This window comes from Rhinolophus hipposideros, assembly GCF_964194185.1.
Source record: "Rhinolophus hipposideros genome assembly, chromosome: 5".
NCBI classification, from domain to species: Eukaryota; Metazoa; Chordata; class Mammalia; order Chiroptera; family Rhinolophidae; genus Rhinolophus; species Rhinolophus hipposideros.
This window is the reverse complement of record NC_138051.1, coordinates 63,681,168-63,702,127: the sequence shown is the minus strand read 5'-3', so window position 1 is coordinate 63,702,127 and position 20,960 is coordinate 63,681,168. Positions and strand designations below refer to the sequence as shown.

The 20,960-nt window shown below is 37.7% G+C and overlaps 1 protein-coding gene across 2 annotated transcripts; it reads left to right on the top strand.

Annotated features, from left to right (window-relative positions):
- The first annotated feature begins 2,366 nt into the window (after positions 1 to 2,366).
- CNIH1 (cornichon family member 1) lies at positions 2,367 to 19,972 on the top strand. 2 transcript variants are annotated; one of them, XM_081047965.1, is made up of 6 exons: positions 2,562 to 2,775; positions 7,053 to 7,121; positions 7,368 to 7,415; positions 12,268 to 12,380; positions 13,443 to 13,586; positions 15,640 to 16,643. In XM_081047965.1, the coding sequence occupies exons 1-6, from the start codon at positions 2,695 to 2,697 to the stop codon at positions 15,665 to 15,667; spliced, it is 483 nt and encodes a 160-aa protein (XP_080904091.1). In that variant the 5' UTR covers positions 2,562 to 2,694; the 3' UTR covers positions 15,668 to 16,643. The 2 variants fall into 2 exon arrangements, with proteins under 2 accessions (XP_080904092.1, XP_080904091.1); XM_081047966.1 differs by lacking the exon at positions 7,368 to 7,415 and having other exon boundaries at positions 2,367 to 2,775; positions 15,640 to 19,972.
- Positions 19,973 to 20,960: the final 988 nt, after the last annotated feature.

Sequence of the window (20,960 nt, the reverse complement as noted above, 5' to 3'; positions counted from 1 at the left end):
TCTCCTAGCCTGCGGCCCCCTCTGAGAAACAGAATGGAGCTAGTCCAATAGGACTGCAGGGAAATGGGTTCTTTTAAAATTGTAAACTTTTTACTTTAAAAGAATTACAAAATGTTTCTAATAGTGTATACAATTTTCAATGTACAATTTAAAGGTTAAGCATAAAAGAGTGTAAAATTCAAAGATTAACAAATGATAAAACAGCCATGCACTCACTATCTAAGCTTATTACCACATGTAGAAGCACAGAGAATGGTGCTCGGTGCTAGCTGAGCAACATCTCCAGTTCTCTAGGACTTGTATGTTACATCTGCAAAAATTTGCTCTTTTTATCATGTGTTCTGAGCCAGTGGAGTTATTAGACTCCCAATGTCAGGTTTTCTGATGTTTCAGGGTCTAATGAGGTTGGCCTAAAATGACATGAACAGCAGATACAAATAGCAACCAAGCAGTGAATATATTAAACTTTTGATGATTATTGATTTTTTAATAACTACCCATTCTTGTTTAAGAAGAAAAGCAGGCTCCTGTGGGGGAAGTAGCTATAGCTACTTTACTTCTGCTTAGGCATGGTTTTTATCTACTCACAACATGTGTTATTTATGGTTCCAACTTGTTCTGGGATTCCACTTACTCCTGGGTTCTGTTGATTGATTTCTCTTTAGTGTCTGCCCACTTGTGGCCTTGCCCTCCATTGTGGACTGTCCTTGTATAGTTCACATTCAAACTCCCAGAGAGACAAAGAATCTACTCGGCTAGCAGGGGCGTGTTGTCCTGTTTAGGTAGAGCCAGCTACCCTCTCCTCAATATGTAGTATAGATGGGATACATTTATAAGAAGGGGACTGAATCTCATGTTTTGACTTGAACAACTCCCCGAAAACTCTGTTTGCCCTGAGACCAGGAGACTGCATCTGCCCCTCATTAGTTTATGAATGCTCCTAGACAAATATTGCCCAATGTTGTATTTTGCTATGCTTCTGTGGCCTGTAGTACTGAATAAGTCTTCTTTGATGCCTTCCTGTCTCTCACCATTGTGCCCAATCAATCAACTCCTGCTGAGCTTTTCTTCCAAATACTTTCAAATATGTTCCCCTTTCTCTCCCAGCTTCCACTACTTTAGTCAGAGCCACAGCCACTTTGCCTGGAGACCACTGTGAGCTCCTTGTGTCAGTTCTACACTCCTTTAATCAGTATCATTGTGCACAGCTGGACAGTTTGTATCCTGCACACAGGTGGCTGGTCAAGGAGGTTAGTAGGGCTGAAGAATAGAGCCTGCATTCCTGTACCCTATTTATCTGGACCTCTATTTATCTGGAGAGAGTACCTTTGTAATTTGCACAAGGGTGCCTGCCACATGATCCTGGTGGCATAGACCTGCACTGTCCTAGACAGTAGCCACTAGCCTCACGTGGTTATTTAAATTTTATTTAATTAAAATAAGAAAAATTTAAAGTTCAATTCCCCAGTCATACTTGCTACATTGCAAGTACTCAATAGCCACATGTGCTCGTGGCTACTGTCTTGGACGGTGCAGAAAAAGCAAAGTTCCACCAGTACAGAAAGTGTGTTGCACAGTGCTGGATAGACTGTGCTTCTAAACCATTTGCTATATAATTTGCTAGTTTGAGCGATCTTTAATGCAAATCTAAACATGTGCCTCTCTTGCTTAAAAGCCTTCAATGATTTCCACTTGCATAAGCAATGATTAGTTAGCAGGAGGTAAATCACTTTTGTGTGTCACAACCAGCATTAAAAACAAAACAGCAAGAAAGAATACAAAGGAAAGCACTCATGGATCCTTAGTATTGTTTTGTGAAATTTTTGTTTCAGCTATCTCTCTATTTCTTTGTCTCTATATCCAGATGTCCATCTCTCTATAACTCAATGTCTATGTGATATTCAGGTGGGTTGCAATGAAAAAGTCTAATTGTGTGTGGTGAGCGAAAGAGTTTGAAAAACTTGGGCTTATGTAATTTCATGAAGTCTGAGCTCCTTAACCAAGCATATAAGACCTTTTGTGATGTGAACTCTGGCTAACCCCTTTCTAACTTTCAGCACTGTCTCGCTCTATGTCCCACTAATTTAGAACTGCTGGTAAATTCACCTAAGACACTGAGCTTTTTTCTTTCTTTCACCTCTGTGCCTTTGCTTGCGTGGACAACTTCTACTCATCCTGTAAGCCTCAGCTTAGGAAACGTCTGTTCCAGGAATGCTGACTTGAACGCTCAAGTGCGGGCTGCGTGCCCTTCTCTGACCTTTCATAACATGCCGCATACTTCCCTGTTAACGGAAGATTAACAGGGTTAGAATGTAAAATGATTAATTTAGGTGTTCGTTTATGCAAGTAGTATCTTACTTAGTTCTGCATCTCAAAGGAGAAGACCAGTACCTGAGACATGCTAGGCACTCCTTCAGTAAATATTTGTTCAAAGAGTTAACAAGGGAAGGAAAGAAAAAAAAAATAGCGGTGCGGATAACGTAAGTGCGGCACCGACTCTAGCCATCAGAGGGCGCCGCAGGCCCTGGCCCAGTGCGCAGGCGCGCTGGGAGGGCGGGCGCCGCGGCGGCGGCGGCGGCAGTGGCGGCGTTGGTCTCGGTTGTGGCCAGGGGAAGTGAATGGTTTTACCCAGAGGGCCCTGCGCCGCTTTTCTCCGCTGGCACCGGCGCTGCTGCCTGCTCCTCCTCCCCAGCCATGGCGTTCACGTTCGCGGCCTTCTGCTACATGCTGGCGCTGCTGCTCACCGCCGCCCTCATCTTCTTCGCCATCTGGCACGTAAGTAGCTGGCGCCGGGGGAGGGAGGGGGAGGCGGTGGCGCAGCCTCTTCTCGCCCCGGGCCCGCGGGCGATGTGGCGACGGCTCCCGGAGGTCCCCGCGCCCGGGGGTGGGGCGGGGACGGCGCAGGCCGCGCGGCGAAGGGTCTGCGCTCTCAGCCACCCGGGGGCGGCTGGTCCTGGAGGAGCCGCGGCGTGCGGTGGCGGGGTGGGTCCGCCCACTGTGTCCCGATCAGGCCGCGCGCGCCGCGGCTCCTGTGCTGCGTGCGGGGGCGGGGGTCCCGGCCGGCCCTGCGGACGGCGCGGGGCTCGGCGTGCGCGCGTCCCTGCATCCCCACACCCCGAGGAGGGTGTCGGGGGCGCCGAGGCGCTTCTGCGTCGGGCTAACGGAAACGAAGCTTTCCGAGTGTTACTGAACACAGGTTGCCTTTCTCGTCGGGTCTCCGCAGGGGTATAACCCCCGAAAGACTTCAAGCCTGCGTGAGAGATGAATTGCCGACTCTGCTTTGCAGCACTTGTTGGCTGCTCCTCCAATAAAATCACTTTTTTTCCCCCGGATTCTTGTTTCCCTGTGAACTTTGATGCAGATTAGATTGATTACTTTGTTTATCGCATCTCCGAACTTCCCTCCTAAATCATACTTTGACCGCCAGAGTTTCTCAAGAGACAGTCTTCCTAGCCACCTCTGTGTTCAGGGTAGTTTGATTTAGTAAAGGTAGTTTTGATTTGGTTTTTTAAATGCTCAGAAACCTTAAGCGTTTCTAGGGCATTTCTTGTTTCCCTGTGCTAACCTCGTGCTGCAGGATAGAAACACATCCTTACCGGTCCGCGGAAGGAGCGAGTGAGTTCCCTGTGACTGTTCTGCAAGAAATTTTTCAGAGTCCTGTTTTGTGTAGCACAAAATTCGTAGCAGCCTTCTGGAAATCATTAAAAATGTGTCTTCTATTTATTATCTGCCCCCGACCCTTCCGTAGTCTAGTATCTTCTGAATTATTGGTCGTCATTTGAATGATTGGGTGTGTTCACTCTCATGTAAATTTTAAGTCAGGTTTTATGCCCATAGCCAGGATTTGTTACGGAGCATAGAGGGACAGAGTCATTTAAATGGCAGCAATGTCCTTTGCAAAAAGAAATCTCCAAAGTAGAGTGCTATCACTAATCCATTCCCTTTTGCTAAAGAATGTGATTATGGTTGTAATTGTTTTAGGACACAACTGGTTGTGTGGAGGGGAATGCTTATGGAGGCTGTTAAGGAACTGCGCCTTCAAAATGCTGGTCAGTAGGAACTGATAACTTGAAGAGCGTGGTATGGTCTGTGGTTGAAGAACAATAAATAAAGACAATTTGGGGTGCAGACCAGCTCTGTTTTAGTAAGCCTCTGATGAAACTGAAATGTGTGGTGCCCTTCTATCTGCACATGTGGATGTAAGTCACTTCCTGCTTGATGGGTGCTCTTTGTTTTGTGTGATGATGAGGCTTCATAGAAGAGAGATGTGGATAGCCTTTTTATATTGTGAACCAGATTGTCTTTGGCTGAAGGAAAACCTGAACTGCACTTTTAAAAAATGGGTAATTTAGTGTCAGCTTTGAAAGGAATCTGTGTCCAGTGAAGTAGATAATTTTAAGTCCTATTTAGAGAATTTAAAACAGTTTGTATGCTGCAGATTAGTGGAGAGCTTTGATCCTTAGGTTTTTTTTTTAAGTAGTTCAGAGGTTTATACATCCTTTGAGAACAAATGGAAAATTCTAAGTAAATACATAGTTTTAATTTTTCTGTCAACTACATAACCTTCGGTTTATTTTTCTTAGGTAGTTTAAATACTTGTCAGAAGACTCGATGGAAATTTCAAGTATAAATTTTAAACATTCTGTTTACATTAATCATTGTATGGACGATGTTTTTTATGCTGATGGTTCCGTGGGTCAGCTTAGTCCTAATTCATGTGATTGATGCTCTGTGGAGAATAGAGTTGGGAGCATAGATGTATTTGAATGCTGAAAATGCAGAAGTCGTTCCCTAAAAACCTGCATCAAATTTGAAGGTATCCTGAATTGTGTAATGTGGTATCTTTAGGGATTTATCTGTTTTATTGTTTTTGCACTTCTGTGGAAAATTTTGTGACCATTTATCCAGATGCATAGTCGCAAAAGATTTGAGAACCACTCGTTTAAGAATCTTTTCAGAAGAGTTTGAAAACTAGATCATAGCACTCAAACCGTTAAGCAACATATTCATGGAAAGATAACCTGAAATCTCCTGAAGAAAATGTTAAGTCAAAGAAAGGTTAGTTTTAAAACATAAGTTCTCTACTCTGCTATTAAATTGGATCTTGTTATAGGCAAGTATTTGTGTTTTCGATCTTGTCCTTGTCTTGAACTTTATTACTGAAATGCATTGGGGATATACCACAACTAATATCAGTTAATTGAGTAATAATGTCCATAAGTAATCAGAAATTAGTATCTTATAATTGTATGTTAATATATATATTTTAACATTTTTCTGTGTTAGGGATTATTTCTAAAGGGAAATGCCTTTTGAGTGAGTTCTGTACTTTTTTTAAGCATAGGGCTAATGTTTTCTCTTTTTTCCCCCCCTCCATTGAATAAATATTGATTGAACACTTTTGTATGTGCCAGGCACTATTTTAGGTCCTGGGACATAGCAGTGAACACAGCAAAAATCTTTGCTCTCCTGGAGTTTACATTTTAATGTTTAATTGTTTTCTTTCTATTCCTATTTTAGAGTTTTTATTTGGTCTGGTTGGTCAGTTTTATAAAATTCTATACACTAAAAAAAAGCAATACAATATTTAATGAAGCCAAGAATTTTAACGGAAATAAACCAGCATTTTAAAAGCTAGAAATATGTGACTCCATGGATTACTACTAATATTGAGTAACACTGTCACACATATAAAAATACTACTTGTAACCCACCACCGGAAGGGCAGATTAAGTTCTCTGTCCCCTGTGTGATCAGTGGCAGCAACTAAAATAGTTCCCCCATAAACTTGGTGCCTTTGGCTTCTTGACACCTGACTTAACACCACAAAGTGGTGCATTGCCCCTCTTGATTTTTTAGTACATTTTGACTTTGAAGTTCTGTGTTTAGTGACCCTAAATGTTAGAGTCACATTTCTTCAGAGTGGACGAAAGTATGTTTGCCATGTAATTTAAGTGGAGGTGATTTTTCTCCCCTTACCACATTTATAATTGTTTGACTCCTCACACTGTGGGAAGCTGGCCTTACCTGGGTTTACCCTTGTTCAGTCTTTAGTTTGAGGATCAGATGAAATGATCCGCATGCGGTAGGAATACGTGTATGCATAGCCGTAAAGGGAGGTCAAATGGATCACTTTTATAGTGGCCTTGAACAGGGCTCTGCTCTTGCCTATGTGGTACCATTAGGTGAATTGGAACAGGATGCTTCTGGGGCAGAAGAATCCTCCCTCCTGAACTGACACAGTCCCTGGGTACAGAGCCTGATGCCTAACACATGCCAGGGTGGTTGGCAGCAGGAGCAGGGGCTGGCTAGGAGCCCCCACCAGGCCTTGTGTCCTGTGCAGAAGCTGCCCTACTGTATGCAGCTATCCTGGCCATGACGTTGAATAAGCCCTAGTGTTTATTCTGAGACCATTTCTTGCATTGCCAGATTGAAGCAGGAACAAATGGGAACAAATTGAAGCGTACGAGTCCATCTCTAGTGCCCCACTGAACACTGTGACAAGAGAGCGGCATGCACAGATGATTAAAAATACTTCGCCCTGAGGGGCACAGTCTCATGGGGGCACAAACCTGTACGTAAATGCTCTACTCCAGTGTGAGAAATCCATATTGGCAGCATTATAAAGCCCTGTGCTATGTGGGGATTAGGCAGACAGTCACTTATTTCTGCCCAACGATCGGGGGAACCTACAGAGAGGAGTTGACATATGAAGAGGGTTGTTTTAGGATAAAGGGTAGTTTTGATCGTTGTGGGTTGGGGAGGGGTAATTTCAAGTTGAGAAAATAACTTGAAAGAAGCATTGAAAATTGAAGATCTTTATCACAGTGGTATCAGATCATTTTAGTGATAATATAAAAGTGTTTTCAGTTCTTTAAATCTGTTTCTAGTTATTAGCACATACTGTGTTTACTATAAATTGGTACATGTAATGTTGGTACACTTTTGCTTTTGTTTTATTAACTTTGTTCAATTATTATTTGATGATGTGGAATGTTTGTTGCTGCTTTTTGTTAAAGTGAGAGGTCCTAACTATTTTAATTTTATTTTAGATTATAGCATTTGATGAGCTGAAGACTGATTACAAGAATCCTATAGACCAGTGTAATACCCTGAATCCTGTAAGTTATAATAACAGATTTTTTAGATTTTTAAACCGTTTCTGCCTTTAACTTGATATAATTTGAAAATGGCCAATATTCTCAGTAGCATGATATATTTGTACTTTTTGAAGAAAGCACAATTAAAAAAAATAGATTCTTTTTCCTGTCCTGCTTGACTATTCTGACTATTATTAATCTGCTGGTGATCTTGTCAGCTGTCATACTAACATTCTTTCAATCTGCTTTTTACATTGTCGGCCAAAGACAGTTGAAAAGGTCAAAAAGATTAAAAGAGTCAAAATTGCATTAAAGGTGTGTACTGCTTTTAGTTTAATGTTTTAATGCTATATTCATTTCATGGGGAGGGTTAGGGCATTTGTATTTGTAAAATGTTTTGTTCAGTGTGTTCGTTCATATGCCTGTTGAGGTTTATGATTTCATGAAATCTCATATTTTATGCAAATGTTTGCTTGCTGGCTCAGTCAAGTAGGGAAAGCTGTTAAATGCTTATGCATTTTTTTAAAAAAGGTTACATTATTTGTTGTAGTGTTTGATAGTTGGTTAACATAGAATGACCTTAATAGATGAGATTTATTCTGCTGTTGTGACTTACTGTGAGGTAGTCAGCAAATGGAGTCTTTAGTACTCTATCTAGTTTATCTTTTATTATATCTATTCTGGAATTCATTCATTCATTGTTTCAGCTGATGTTTCTTTAGAACCTTTTTGTTGGAGCCTGTTCTTTCTTTGGCTCTGGAATCCTGTCCTAATGCCGACCGCTGGACTCTCGCTGCCAGAATTTTGTAAATAACAATTTGTATACAAATATCTACATAGTTATTTCTAATATATATCCACTCTAAATTTCTAAAACAGACCTGTCTTACACTAAGTTCTGAGGTCTGATGGATTTAATTATAATGTGGCTCCATTGTGCTTAGGAGATTATATATACTGGGGGTGCCAAACAAAAAAATGTACACAAGTGGACACTTTAGTCAGTGTTGCTCCAGCAGTAGTTGGCCATAATCAGAAGTGTCTGGATGCTGATGGTAACCACTTTGAGCACCTCTTGTAATTGCAGAAGTCAGATGTGACTTGTATTCATCTTTTGTTATTGGTGTATATTGAATATTACAATTTTAATAGTTTTTTCCTTTCTTACAATGTGTACACATTTTTTTGGCACCCACTGTATTTGTGACTTCATTTCAGAAGATTCTCCTTTAGCTTGTAGGTTTGATTTTACCGAATTGATCAGAAACTGAAAGATTGTAAGAAAGCAGTGGGTATGTCTTTAAGAAATAGAGTACAACAATTCATCTTTAAAAATAATGAAGACGAAAACTTGGGTAGTCTTCAGTTGTGTAAAGCCATAATGCACTAGTGTGCTAGAGGTATTTTATTTGGAAAAGGGTCTATAAAGTTAACTTGCTTTATCATTGTTTCCTAGATAAATATAAAATGATGGAATAGATTTCTAGTGTGTCTTTAAAGAACTGTCACAGACTTGCTATAGGTACGAGATGTGATCAACAAATATGATGAATGTTTAAATTAAAAAAAAAATTATTACAGTAATGACACGTTGCCATTAATACCCCTCAAAATACTCTCCCTTGCTTTGAACACACTTTTCCCATCGTTCTTGCCACTTTCTGAAGCAGTTCTGGAAGTCCTCTTTCGTGAGTATCCAGTTGCGCTGTCGTGGCTGCCCCGATGTCCTGAATCGAATCAAAACATTTACCTTTCGTGGTTATTTTGACTTTGGGGAAGAGCTAGAAGTCGCACGGTGCCAGATCTGGTGAGCAAGGTGGATGAGGACACACTAATGTTTTTGACAGAAATTGCTGTACCACAAGTGATGTGTGACACAGAGCCTTTCTGTTGTGATCACAAAATACGATGAATGCTGCTGCCGAGTGCCATCCCATGGAAAGGCAGGGGTCTTCTATACAGGAAGTGGCGCATCGAACCTTAGTAACAGTGTGTGTGACAAGTTTCAACTTGTTCAGTGCAGTCAGCCGGGTGTGAACTATGGTTGAGAGAAAGTGTGTGTTCTGAAGTGTGCCATAAATCATCCTGCATCATGACAACGCTCCGTGTCACACATCGCACTGGTACAGCAATTTCTGTCAGATAAAAATATTATGGTGTGTCCTTATCCACCTTATTCACCAGATCTGGCACCATGGGACTCTGGCTCTTCGCCAAAGTCAAATGATTCAGGACATTGAAGTAGCCATGACAGCACAACTAAAGACACTCACGAAAGAGGACTTCCAGAACTGCTTCAGAAAGTGGCAAGAACGATGGGATAAGTGTGTTCGAAGAGAGGGGGAGTATTTTGAGAGGGATTAATGGCAATGTGTCGTTTACTATCATAAATTTTTTAAATTTATTCACTGTATGATCACACTTTGTACATTTAAAAGTATTAACTTACTAGCTCTTTCTATGCTCTTGTGAAACAAAATGAGATGAATTTGCCTTCTCATTGGAAAGTAATAATGTTCATTGGAAAACATGTTAACCTACTTTTGAAAGTAATTGTTACCAAGAAGTTTAGAAATTGAAATGTCTCCTTTTGGCATCTGTTTAATAATAGTATTCTATCTTTCTTGGCTTTTCATTACTACAAAAAGCCCAAATGATGATGAGGATAGTAATAGCTGAAATCAGATGAGGGCTCTCCTGGGTCCTAGGCTTGGTGCAAAGCATCTATATCTGGTTTTTTTCATTCCATTCTCATGACAATCCTGAGGTAGGTATATTGTTATTTTCATGAAAAGGAGAGTAGTACACTGAGGCTTAGCGATATTAAAGCACTTAGCCCAAGGTCACACAGCTAAAGTGGAGCCAGAATTTGAACCCAGATAGCCTGATTTTTTAAGTTCAAGCCCTTGTATTTTCCTAATTTATTATAAATTTAAGAGGGACTGATTTCATTTTAATATATAACGTGTGATTTCTGCCTTTTCTTAATGGAAAGAAATTCTCAACTTAGAAAAGACACGTGCTTAGGATATCCTGATGCTGCAATAGGTTGGAAGGAAGTTTTTATACAAGTACAAGTTGTCTTTTGGATGGGGTGCCGATAATTGGCTTAATAGCAGTGCATCTGACAGTTTTCCCTATTAAAAATTTGTTTTGATAATTCTGCCAAAGTATGGGGGAAGACAAATATAATTATTTTTAAAAACGTGAACCTTAACTACAGAATATTATGATTTGCATGTTTAAGTACTATCATTTCAGCCATATTCACATAAGGTATGTTTTTTTTTGGGGGGTGCTAGTTTTTGTGTAAATATTAGTTCCTAAATGGGATAATTTTTGTGATGGGAAAATTTCATCATTGAAGAATGATTGGATAGCCCTGGTTTTTGTGAGGGTTGCATAATAAAAGTTTCTGGACTTTTTTTTTTTTTTTGAGGAGAAGGGGCAGTGTGGTATTTGTTTCATATTTTAGAACGGGTGGAGTTAACAGGTTATCTTTATTTTTACTCTTATCAAGGTATATTGTTTAAGAGCAGTAGGGATTATGCTTTGAAAATCATTCTCTCCCTATACCTCAGCCTATAAGTGTAGGATGAAAACTTGGATGATAATTTGTATTGTTAGATATCAATTGGCTTTTCGAGGGCTGAAATAGGCTTATTATAAAGAAAAATCCCATAATTTAAACTACGATTGTAAACAGCCACTCTAGTAAAGTCCTAATAAAATCTCTATTTTTCTTTGTTTGTCCTGGTTGTAGTCATTGAATTTCAAAGATTCCCTATGGACATTTTGTTATTTAGTGTAGGTGTTTTAACTGTGATGTTAGATAAACGCTGGCTGAAAGGTTCATGTTATTTACAAGTTTTTATACATATGCAGAGCTCATCTTTTGTTATTATAGTGCTTAAGTTTGTAGAAAACATCTGGTTAGTGGTGTAGACTGGTTGGTTATACTGGGATTTCATTTAAAGTAACATTCATTAAAAACTTCCCTCTACACCTTTATATTGGAAAAAGTAATTTAGGAGTATTAGAAAATGGGCTTGAATATGGAGTATAACTACATTATTTTTATAGCTATATTTTCTCCTCAGGAAAGATGTGATAATATTGAAGAGTCGTGTAATTTTAATTTGGCATGATGCGACATTTGAGAAGCTGCCTTTGCAGCTGTGACTTGTAGGAAGTCCTTTGGCTGAAACTTCTAATGAAAGGTGTTGATATTTTTATTTTAACCAAGTCATTAGGCTGAAATTTTAGGATGGGAAAGATAATTTAAAATAAAACTCCTGGTCGTTTTATAAAAAGCATTTTGCTTAATTTTTCCTCCCTTAATACTGCCTACTATCAAAAGATTTTGTTCTTGAGTTCTGAGCTTCTACTGGGCTGCTCTGTTTGTAACATTTCACTGGAAAGCAGGCTTAAGAAACAGGAAGGCTATGTAAGTCATGGAAGCTCGGCAATTGGGGACGATTCCAGTTTCATGGATCAGAACTTAAGTCTTTTCCCTCCTACATTGCAGAAAGCACATAGTTTGCATTTGTGCATATTAGCGTTCTTTCCTCCCTGACTGTGCTGAGATTATTGGCTGTTGGCTTTCCATCAAAAAATTACTTTTGTGCTGATGTGATGTGGTTTGCTAAATAATGTATGTGTGGCATTCCTGGTTCTGTTAAAGACTTAAAAACACTAATGTGTAAACTTCTAAAAGGGAAGTTTTGTTTTTGTTGATTTTTTAGTCTCATGTTGCATGTGATCAGATGTATCATTTTTGTATTTTTATCATTGTTGAATAATGGAAAGAAAAAGTACTCCAACTGATAAGCAAATTAACTATGTTTGAACAATGTGGGCTGTAATTTTGTATAAAATAACTTGTTACTCTAAGAATTTGAATTTTGTTTTATCTTATTCTTTTAGTGCAAGCTATATAGCCTCTGGTCAGTTTTCTTGTAATCCTGGTTTTGGTAAAAGTTAAATATGGAAATAAAAAGTCACTAGCATCTTTACTGTGATTCCAAGAAAACAGTGTGTGTTTTTTGTTTTGTTTTGTTTTGTTTTGTTTTGTTTTAATGGAAATTTGGTTGCCACCTGCTTTCCAAATTAGCAATTGACTTAAATGCCCAGGCATTTTGGTAACTGGCTTGTATTTTTCTTCCAGCTTGTACTTCCAGAGTACCTCATCCATGCTTTCTTCTGTGTCATGTTTCTTTGTGCAGCAGAGTGGCTTACACTGGCTCTTAATATGCCCCTCTTGGCATATCATATTTGGAGGTAATACTTAGATACATTTCTAATACTTTTCCTAATTAAATTTTAATTATACTGGTTGATGTGGTTATCTTACATGCTAGTCACTGAAATGACGACTGAAAATTAGTTGGTATTTATTTTAAAAATCAAGTGGATGAACAAATAACGGTTTTAATGATCTCTTATGGAGCTTATATTATTATTCTTTAAAGAGGTTTTTTAAGAAATGAGCTATAATTTACATACAAGAATGTGTGTAAGTCTAAAGTGTACATACAGCTCAGTGTATCTGTACATATGTATACACCTGTCAAACCGCCACCAGATCGAGACATACAACCGTCCCAGCCCCCCAGAAGACTACCTTGTGCCCCATCTCAGCCAGTTACCCTTGTACATCCCAAGGAGAACCGCTGACCTCTAAAAACCTAGATTAATTTTGCTTGTCTTTGAACTTCAGTATAAATCAGTATGTATAGTGTGTAACTTCTTTCTCCATGTTTACCTTATGACTTTAAATGTGGTTATTTGTAAAAGATATTCATATTTCATACCTTCTAAAAGTTCTATCTGATCTATACAGAGTTTTTTGTTTTAAATAGGCATGTAAAAATCTCATTGCCCTCAATTTTAGGAAATACATACTGAAGAAGTGTTTAGGAGTAAAGTGGTATGTCTGTAGCTGACTGATTTAACAAAATGTATGCATAGTTAGAGATAGAACGAGAAAGAGAAAAATGAAGCAAGTGTGGTAAGTGAACATTTGGAACGTCTGAGTTGAAGTGTTCTTGTATCTTTTCTATAAGTCTAAAATTGTGTTAAAATGAAAAATCTTTTTCCTTTTTACAGTTATTCCTATTTTTCTTGGATTTTTGATAAAGTATAGGGTAGATCAGATGTGACTTGTTTAGCTGTCCTGTTCTGCTCATTTAGGGCCTCTAGTTTCAAAAAAGGAAAGAACTCCTTCTATAACTAAAAGTATGCTTTCCTGTGTGGACCACCTCATTGTAACAAATATTAGGAAAAACCCATCCTGAAGGTTTGCTCCCTTTCTGAGTGGCTAATAGACTATGTTTATTACAGGTATATGAGTAGACCAGTGATGAGTGGACCAGGACTCTATGACCCTACAACCATCATGAATGCAGATATTCTAGCATATTGTCAGAAAGAAGGATGGTGCAAACTAGCTTTTTATCTTCTAGCGTTTTTTTACTACCTATACGGGTAAGTTTAAAAAAAATAAACGAAAATACGATTTTAGTTTGCCACCCAAAAAGTTTGCAGGCATTAGGATCTTACTACCTTAGAATCCACTTGAAGGATAATTCAGTGTCTTGAAGGGTGGTTATAACTGGTAATGACACAGAGCACACCAGCAAATTCACACACAGTGAGTATGAATACACTGGTACTTATCGAGGCAGTCCACTGGTGTGCTGTCAGAGGCAGACAATTTGATCAGGGATGCTGCTTCCTAAGTTCTCAGACTCATTCAGTGAGTGAAGGACAATCCTCATTCGCCATTGCAAAGTGATGGCATTGGCAGGATATGGCTTGGTGGGTTTACACAGAAGTGTTTGCTTGACTTTAGTCTCAAGATTGTGTTTCATTTTTTCTTTATCATTCTTTGTAAGCTATATCCTCTGCCCTTTTGGTTTGCTTGATCTAAATGAGATGAATGAAAGAAACAGTTCTATCTCACAGGATGGTGCAATGACCAATTTTTCGCCGTTTCTACTCTGATGGACTCGGGTTGTTCCTCTAGGCCAGGATTTCTCACCTCGGCACTGTTGACATTTTGGGATGGATAAATGTTGGTTGTGGGGAGCAGCATCTGTGTCCTCTACCCACTACATGCCAGTAGCACCCCTCCCCCAGTTGTAGTCACCAAAAATGTCTCCTGTGGGGCAAAATTGGCCCTGCTTGAGAACCAACTGCTAAGTGTGCTATATGTGAAATAAATGGCTGCTTACTAAAACTAGGAAAGGACACTGACAGAAGTGGAATTATAATTTTCCTTTAAGCTACATAAATAGGCCTTTCTCATCTTTTGTTGATATATATTCAACTAGAGAGGGCTTTCCATCTGATTTTCAAATTATGTAGGAAATTAGCTTTAAGAGATGAACTTGTTATAATTAGCTTCCATTCCTTCTGTTTGTTACTTGAAAACTTCCTAAGTATTATGTGGTAGGCTTACATTCATAGTTCACTTTACAGCATATAAATTTCCATTGTAGAAAAGTGTGCATGAAGTGCTAGACTGGAATTTAGGGAAAAGTTATTTTTATGCTTTTTGAGGTTATAATTGTGAAAATGAGTATCCTTTAGCATATATACAGATGTCATTCATATGTGAAACAAAGATACTAAGTTCTGAAAAGTAAAATTACATGTGTCATTCTAATTTCCTGTTTTCATTTTTAAGTTTTTGTGACAAATATCTGGAACAGTGCTGGCATATAGTAGGCACTTAAAACATATTTGTTGAAAGAAAGAAATTAATGATTTGATAACGCATAAAATTAGACATGTATAGTTGTGGGGAAATGCTAATCAGGAGACGATAGCACTAAGACATTCATTTCTGTTTTAAAGTGTCTATTGAGTTTGCGTACTTCCTTGCTTTGTATTCCATTTAGAGATACATGTTTTTGAAGCACGCCTTTCCCACATCACTCTGTAGAATTGTCTGGCAGCCCTTAAGCCTAAATTAAGTGTTTATTGCTTTTTATTTTGCTGGTTTGTCCCCTTTTTTAACCTGCTGCTGTTGCCTAGAGCCTTTCTCTCATGGGAAAGTTCCTTAATTGAACATTCCTATCTGTACAATGGGGATAATAATAACACTCACCTCCTAGGACTGCTTGGAAGGTTCAGCGAGGTCATGTATGGAAAAGACCTAACAGGGCCTGGCATGAAGTGAGCCCTTGGAGATGCCCGCTCCTTTATTAGGCTCAACCCCAGAGCAGTGTGCTGTTTTGGCTGTTGCTTCCCCCCTAAGCTCTGATCCCACATTAAGCTTTCAGCTGTGCTGTTCTACTTGTTAAAATTGGAAAGCAAGTAGAGGACAACTATAGAACACACACTGAGCCAAGTCCTACCTTAGGCAAAAGTCCATAAATGCAGATTAAAGCCATATTGTGAACTTGTCTTTTCATTTTCTGTGATGGTGTGATACTATAAAACCATCTGCCATATAAAGCAGACTCAAGTTTTTGGTGCTTTTAGTTTTTATAACTAGGAATATTTGGATTAACAGCCTTTTTCTTCTTTACAGCATGATCTATGTTTTGGTGAGCTCTTAGAACAACACACAGAAGAAATGGTCCAGTTAAGTGCATGCAAAAAGCCACCAAACGAAGGGATTCTATCCAGCAAGATCCTGTTTCCAAGAGTAGCCTATGGAATCTGATCAGTTACTTTAAAAAATGACTCCTTATTTTTTAAATGTTTCCACATTTTTTGCTTGTGGAAAGACTTTTCATATGTTATACTCGGATAAAGAATTTAAATGGAATTATGCATAAATTAATATAAAATGATTACCTCTGGTGTTGACAGGTTTGAACTTGCACTCCTTAAGGAACAGCCATAATCCCTTGAATGATTGCATTAATTATTGACTGACCTTAGTCCATTGGAAGTTTTTGTTTGTAGGAACGTGTAGGGCCATTTGGTTTTACTGAAATGCCATCGAATTATAAATTAGCTGTAGATATCAGGTGCTTCTGATGAACTGAAAATATATATCTGACCTGTGGGAAACTTCATGGGTTTCCTCATCTATCATGTAGATGATTATATATATGGATACACTAAAAAAAAAATAAGAGTGAGATGTTTTTCTTCGACTTGAATATTATTCCTGTATATTGCATGAATGAGAGATTGCCCATATTTCCATCAGAATAATATACTTGCTTTAATTCTTAAGCACAAGTGAACATGATATAAAAACATATGCTGAATTACTTACGAAGAATGCATTTAAAGCTATTTTAAATGTGTTTTAATTTGTAAGACATTACTTATTAAGAAATTATTATATTTACTGTTCTAATTTGGTGGTAAAGGTATTCTTAAGAATTTGCAAGTACTTTAGATTTACAAAACTGAATGAACAAGAACATTGTATAACCATCCTGCTGTTCCTTTAGTGCAATACAATAAAACTCTGAAATTGAGACTTATTTTCAGTGCATTGTTTTAAAGATTACAAAAAGCTATTTCATAAACTTGCTTAATCCATAATAAAGACAGACATATTACTCACTTTTTTTTAAAAACTAGAGTATTACATTGTATTTTTTTTTAATACCATCTCTGGATCTAAAAAGGATTTTTAGATGGCTACGCACATTACCTTCTGTTGTCACTTGACAGGATTCATTGATGGCACCTCATCATCATTTTTCTTACCAATTTAAAAAGTTATTGTGACACTTCAAATGTTTTAATTTTCTTTTACCTTTTAGAAATAAGTAAAATGACTTATACATTTGAGTTTTTGCTACTTGCAAGGCAGGTAAATTATGGCTTGAATGTTTTCATAAGGATTTTTGTGCTTTATTTGTAATGAGGAAGTTAAGGCAACTGAAAATAGTGTATGTGGTTCAGAAGTTTCTTAAAGGAAAACCAATATATGAGAATTCCACATAATGATCAAGGAAGTTGAGAGCTGTCTTTGTGGCAGTCTTACTCTAAGAACGCCTTGAAATAGATGCTGTTTTACTCTCTAATAGTGAAAAAGGCTTCCTCACGTTTGGGAGAGTAGCTGTTCCTGTTTTGGGATTGGGTACTGGGTTGATGAGTATGTTGAAGAGGATGTAGAACCAGAGGACAGACAAGTCAAACCATTTCAGAATGAAAGAAGCGTTCAAGACTTTGTGTTTTGTAGTCTGGAGAACACCTTGAGGGATCTGACCCTGGGTCAGTAAATTATTTGTTGAGCACTTGCTGGGCACTGAAGTTTCATGCTTTTGAGTATGAGCGATCATTCAGTTTCTGATCCACCTAATTCTATCAGCACCCACTCATTTTACTTTCTTGTTCACAAGTACTTTTGATCACGAGAGACCTGCCCAAACGTTCTGTCTTCCAGAGAGGTTCCCTGGGGCTGTTTTGTATTCCTGTCAAAGTATTTTCATGAGCCCTTGCTGTCTTTTAGCAAACACTACTGTATATGTTTTTAAAAACTTTTTTTAATAATGTATTCTAGGATATTCTCCAGGATTAATGTAAGGTTTACTCGTTGCAATTTGTGGAAGCCACCTTTTCATGCTTCAAAACTTAGATATGTAGTCCTCAGCTGATTCCTCAAAGATGATTGACAGTGAGGTTCACCCATCTTGGTGGTAGGTTGTTAGGTCCCAGGCATGTAAGTGATTAGAAGATTGGGTACCTGGATGATCTCTTAATAATCTACCCATCTTTACCTTTTCTAGTGTTCTACGAAATTAAATCCCGAACAAGAGAAAGCAGAAACAAAATACTCATATTTGACAGTATCCCATTAACTCTTTTCCTTGCTCTGAATTTAATTTGTCCCCCCCCCCCCACTCATTAATCTGTTTTTGGGTGTTCTTATATTCCTGCAGGTCTAGCTGAGGCATAGTTAGCCTGGGTTTGAAATCCTTTCTAGCTTATATTAAACTGCTCCCTGTGCAGCGACAGCTGTTTCATTTAGGTACTTTTTTTTCCTTCCCTTGTTACAGTTACTTTTGATATTACATGCTTTGATTTATCTTTAAGAGCTTTCCAACTCAGAAACCATTAGTATAATACACTGGTTTGTATTTATACTAACAACTCTTTGTCATGGGTACTATAGATTCTCCTGAGTTAAAAAATCTTATATAACAAATGTAGTCTATTTAGCAGTTATTCTGTTGAGTCAGAGCACTATATCATGGCAGTATGTCCCATTACTACTAAGGAGGTGGAGGGATAGCAACTTATTTGAATGCTGATATCTGCATTTTATTGACGTTTGATGTTTTCATACTGCTTAATTGATTTCCTCACCCACTACCCCAGGGTAGAAGAGAGTTGAATCCCAGGCTATAGACAAACTGCTAATTTGTTTGAAATTTGAATTATTTTCCATGGGAAGGTGGAGTGATAGGAAATGACCAGACAATCTACTTTTGACATGTATCAGATATTACTAAAGAATTTGAGTAACCTCCTGGGTTATATACCATGAACTGGCAGACCTACCAGTTAAGTTCTGGCAGTTAATAGTCTATCCAGTTAATGGTCTTTCACAAAGCAACAAAGTACATGGCAGCTTGCAGTATGTGTTTCTTTTAAAGCTTGTTCAGTAGTTTTCAGCTTGAGGACCACTCATGTTAATAGCTCCCATAAGAGTTTGCTCCCCAAATCAACAAATTTTGAAAATATGTCAGATATTTATATAGAAAAGAAGTAGAGATGTAGATATACTTGGAAACTAGCAAAGTATTTTCCTTGGTACAACAGTTTTCTTTTCCTCTAGTTATATGTTTATGATTAGTGTTCATGGAATGTTATTGCCATGGTGCAAATAATGTATCTCTTATACACTGCAGGGGGTGGGCGTTTATCTTAGTTGTGGCTACATCATAGCTTTGTGATATACTGAGCCCATTCAAGTAATCTGTATTTAAAAGTATACATCTAGTTTACTGACTTACATAATTTAACACCCACAAATGTACATCTCTCATTAATGAGTTGTACAGTATAATTGGAAATCAGAAATTCTGACAGCAAAAATATTTTAAAGCAACATTCTTTTCAAAGGGGGAACATAAACAAGTTGACACCATGTCTAGCATTTTCATAAAAGTATTCGTATTCATCATTTTGGGAAACTAATAATAATGTTAATCTTAAATAATTTAAGCTCTTTTGCTTCAACCAATCATTGATCTGCAGTCAGATCAGCAGCTAATGAGTTTCCGGTACCAGTATTATAGCTTAGAAGATGGTTCTCAACTAACAGGTCTCTGGTACTAATGACATAGCTCAGAAGATGGTTCTCAACTAATATATTCCCCAGGGTGACACCAAGAGAAAAAACTTCTGTTTCTGAATATGTTGAATAGCTTTCTTAGGACAATTTTACTTAAAATTGAGCATTCTAAAGCTAAATGTCTAAAAGGAGCCAACAGCTCTGCTGCTTGTTCTGCTTGGTTTTGGAAAGCAGTATTAACCACGTGAGGTGACTGATTGTGGGATTGGAGTGAAGGTTTTATACATTAATTTATTAATGTACATTGTGGAAGTGAAGATGTACTGAACATCTTGACATGAAAAAGAATGAGTAAGTTAATTTTATTGTACAATGCTTTTTCTAAATATTTACATTTCTTTGGTCACCATGTAAATGTATTCTGGAGAAGAAAAATGTCATAAATAATAGATGGGAGAGACTGGGAAGACCCTAAAACTGCTAAGGAAAACAGAATGTAGTTAGCCATCTGTGTTCATAGTTTGTTCAAATCGAAGTTAACCTTAACGGTGCTGTACCACTGTCCAAAGAAAATGCCCTGAAGTAGTCCTACCTTCTTAGAGTTTGCTTGATTTATTTTGCTTTTGTATATTTAATAAAAAATGTCTCAAATGTTTCCTTGTGTAGTTGATGGATAATGGTTGAATCTGTGTGTTAATTCAGTTTCAGCAGCCAACAGGCTTGAGGATGACCTGGGCTCTTACGTTTTCTCTCTGCCTCCCCTCCCCACTGTTTTGAGGTGCTTTCCCATAGGTTAGTCAGAGAAGACACTTCTGAAGAATGTGGGAATTACATATTATTCAACTTAATTGGATCATTATATTTGAGCAGTGCCATCCCATGTTTCTCTGTTATGGAATAATTGGGTGTTTTTCCTTATACTTGGTATTAAAGTAGTTTAGTTAAGCATTTTAAGTGTAGAAGGCTTCACTAGCACTTACAGTGGAAATTGAGAAATGCATGCACTTTGAAAATTCAATTATTAAAGGATTTGATAAATCCATGCCAATATTTTCTCTCCATTCCGTAAGTATTCATGAATAAACTATTCATGAAGTATTCATGAATAAGTATATTTATATTGGGAGAAAGCTAATAATAAGTTTTGATTTGGTCAGGTCAATTTTAGTGGCTTCCTAAAGTTTAATAGAATATGATTTTAAAATTGTATTTGGTTATAATATCAAAATCATGGGGTTCACTCTATGATTGCACCCTGTACTTTAAAAAAACTACTTTCTTGCTGTAATTTTTGGCATTTATTATGTTAGATTAAAAAATCCCTACTTTAAACATTCATATACTGGTGCGACATGTGATTTTCCCATTTTCCTTAGTATTCTAATAAAATCTGAAGTTCTAGAAGCAATATTAAAATACCGATTTTATATTATGGTACATACTAGTCCTCTGGTCTGAAGTTCTCAAACAACACCAGTAATTGTTTTAAAGTATTCTCTAATGAAATTAAAGTACTTCAGGGGCACTAAGAAGAGTGTGAGACAGTAAGATTTTTGGTAATTATATGAGTATTTAAAAATTGTTGATATAGTGAAATTTACTTTGTCTTGTGTGTAAGTGTCTGTGACCACTGGTTCTCATTT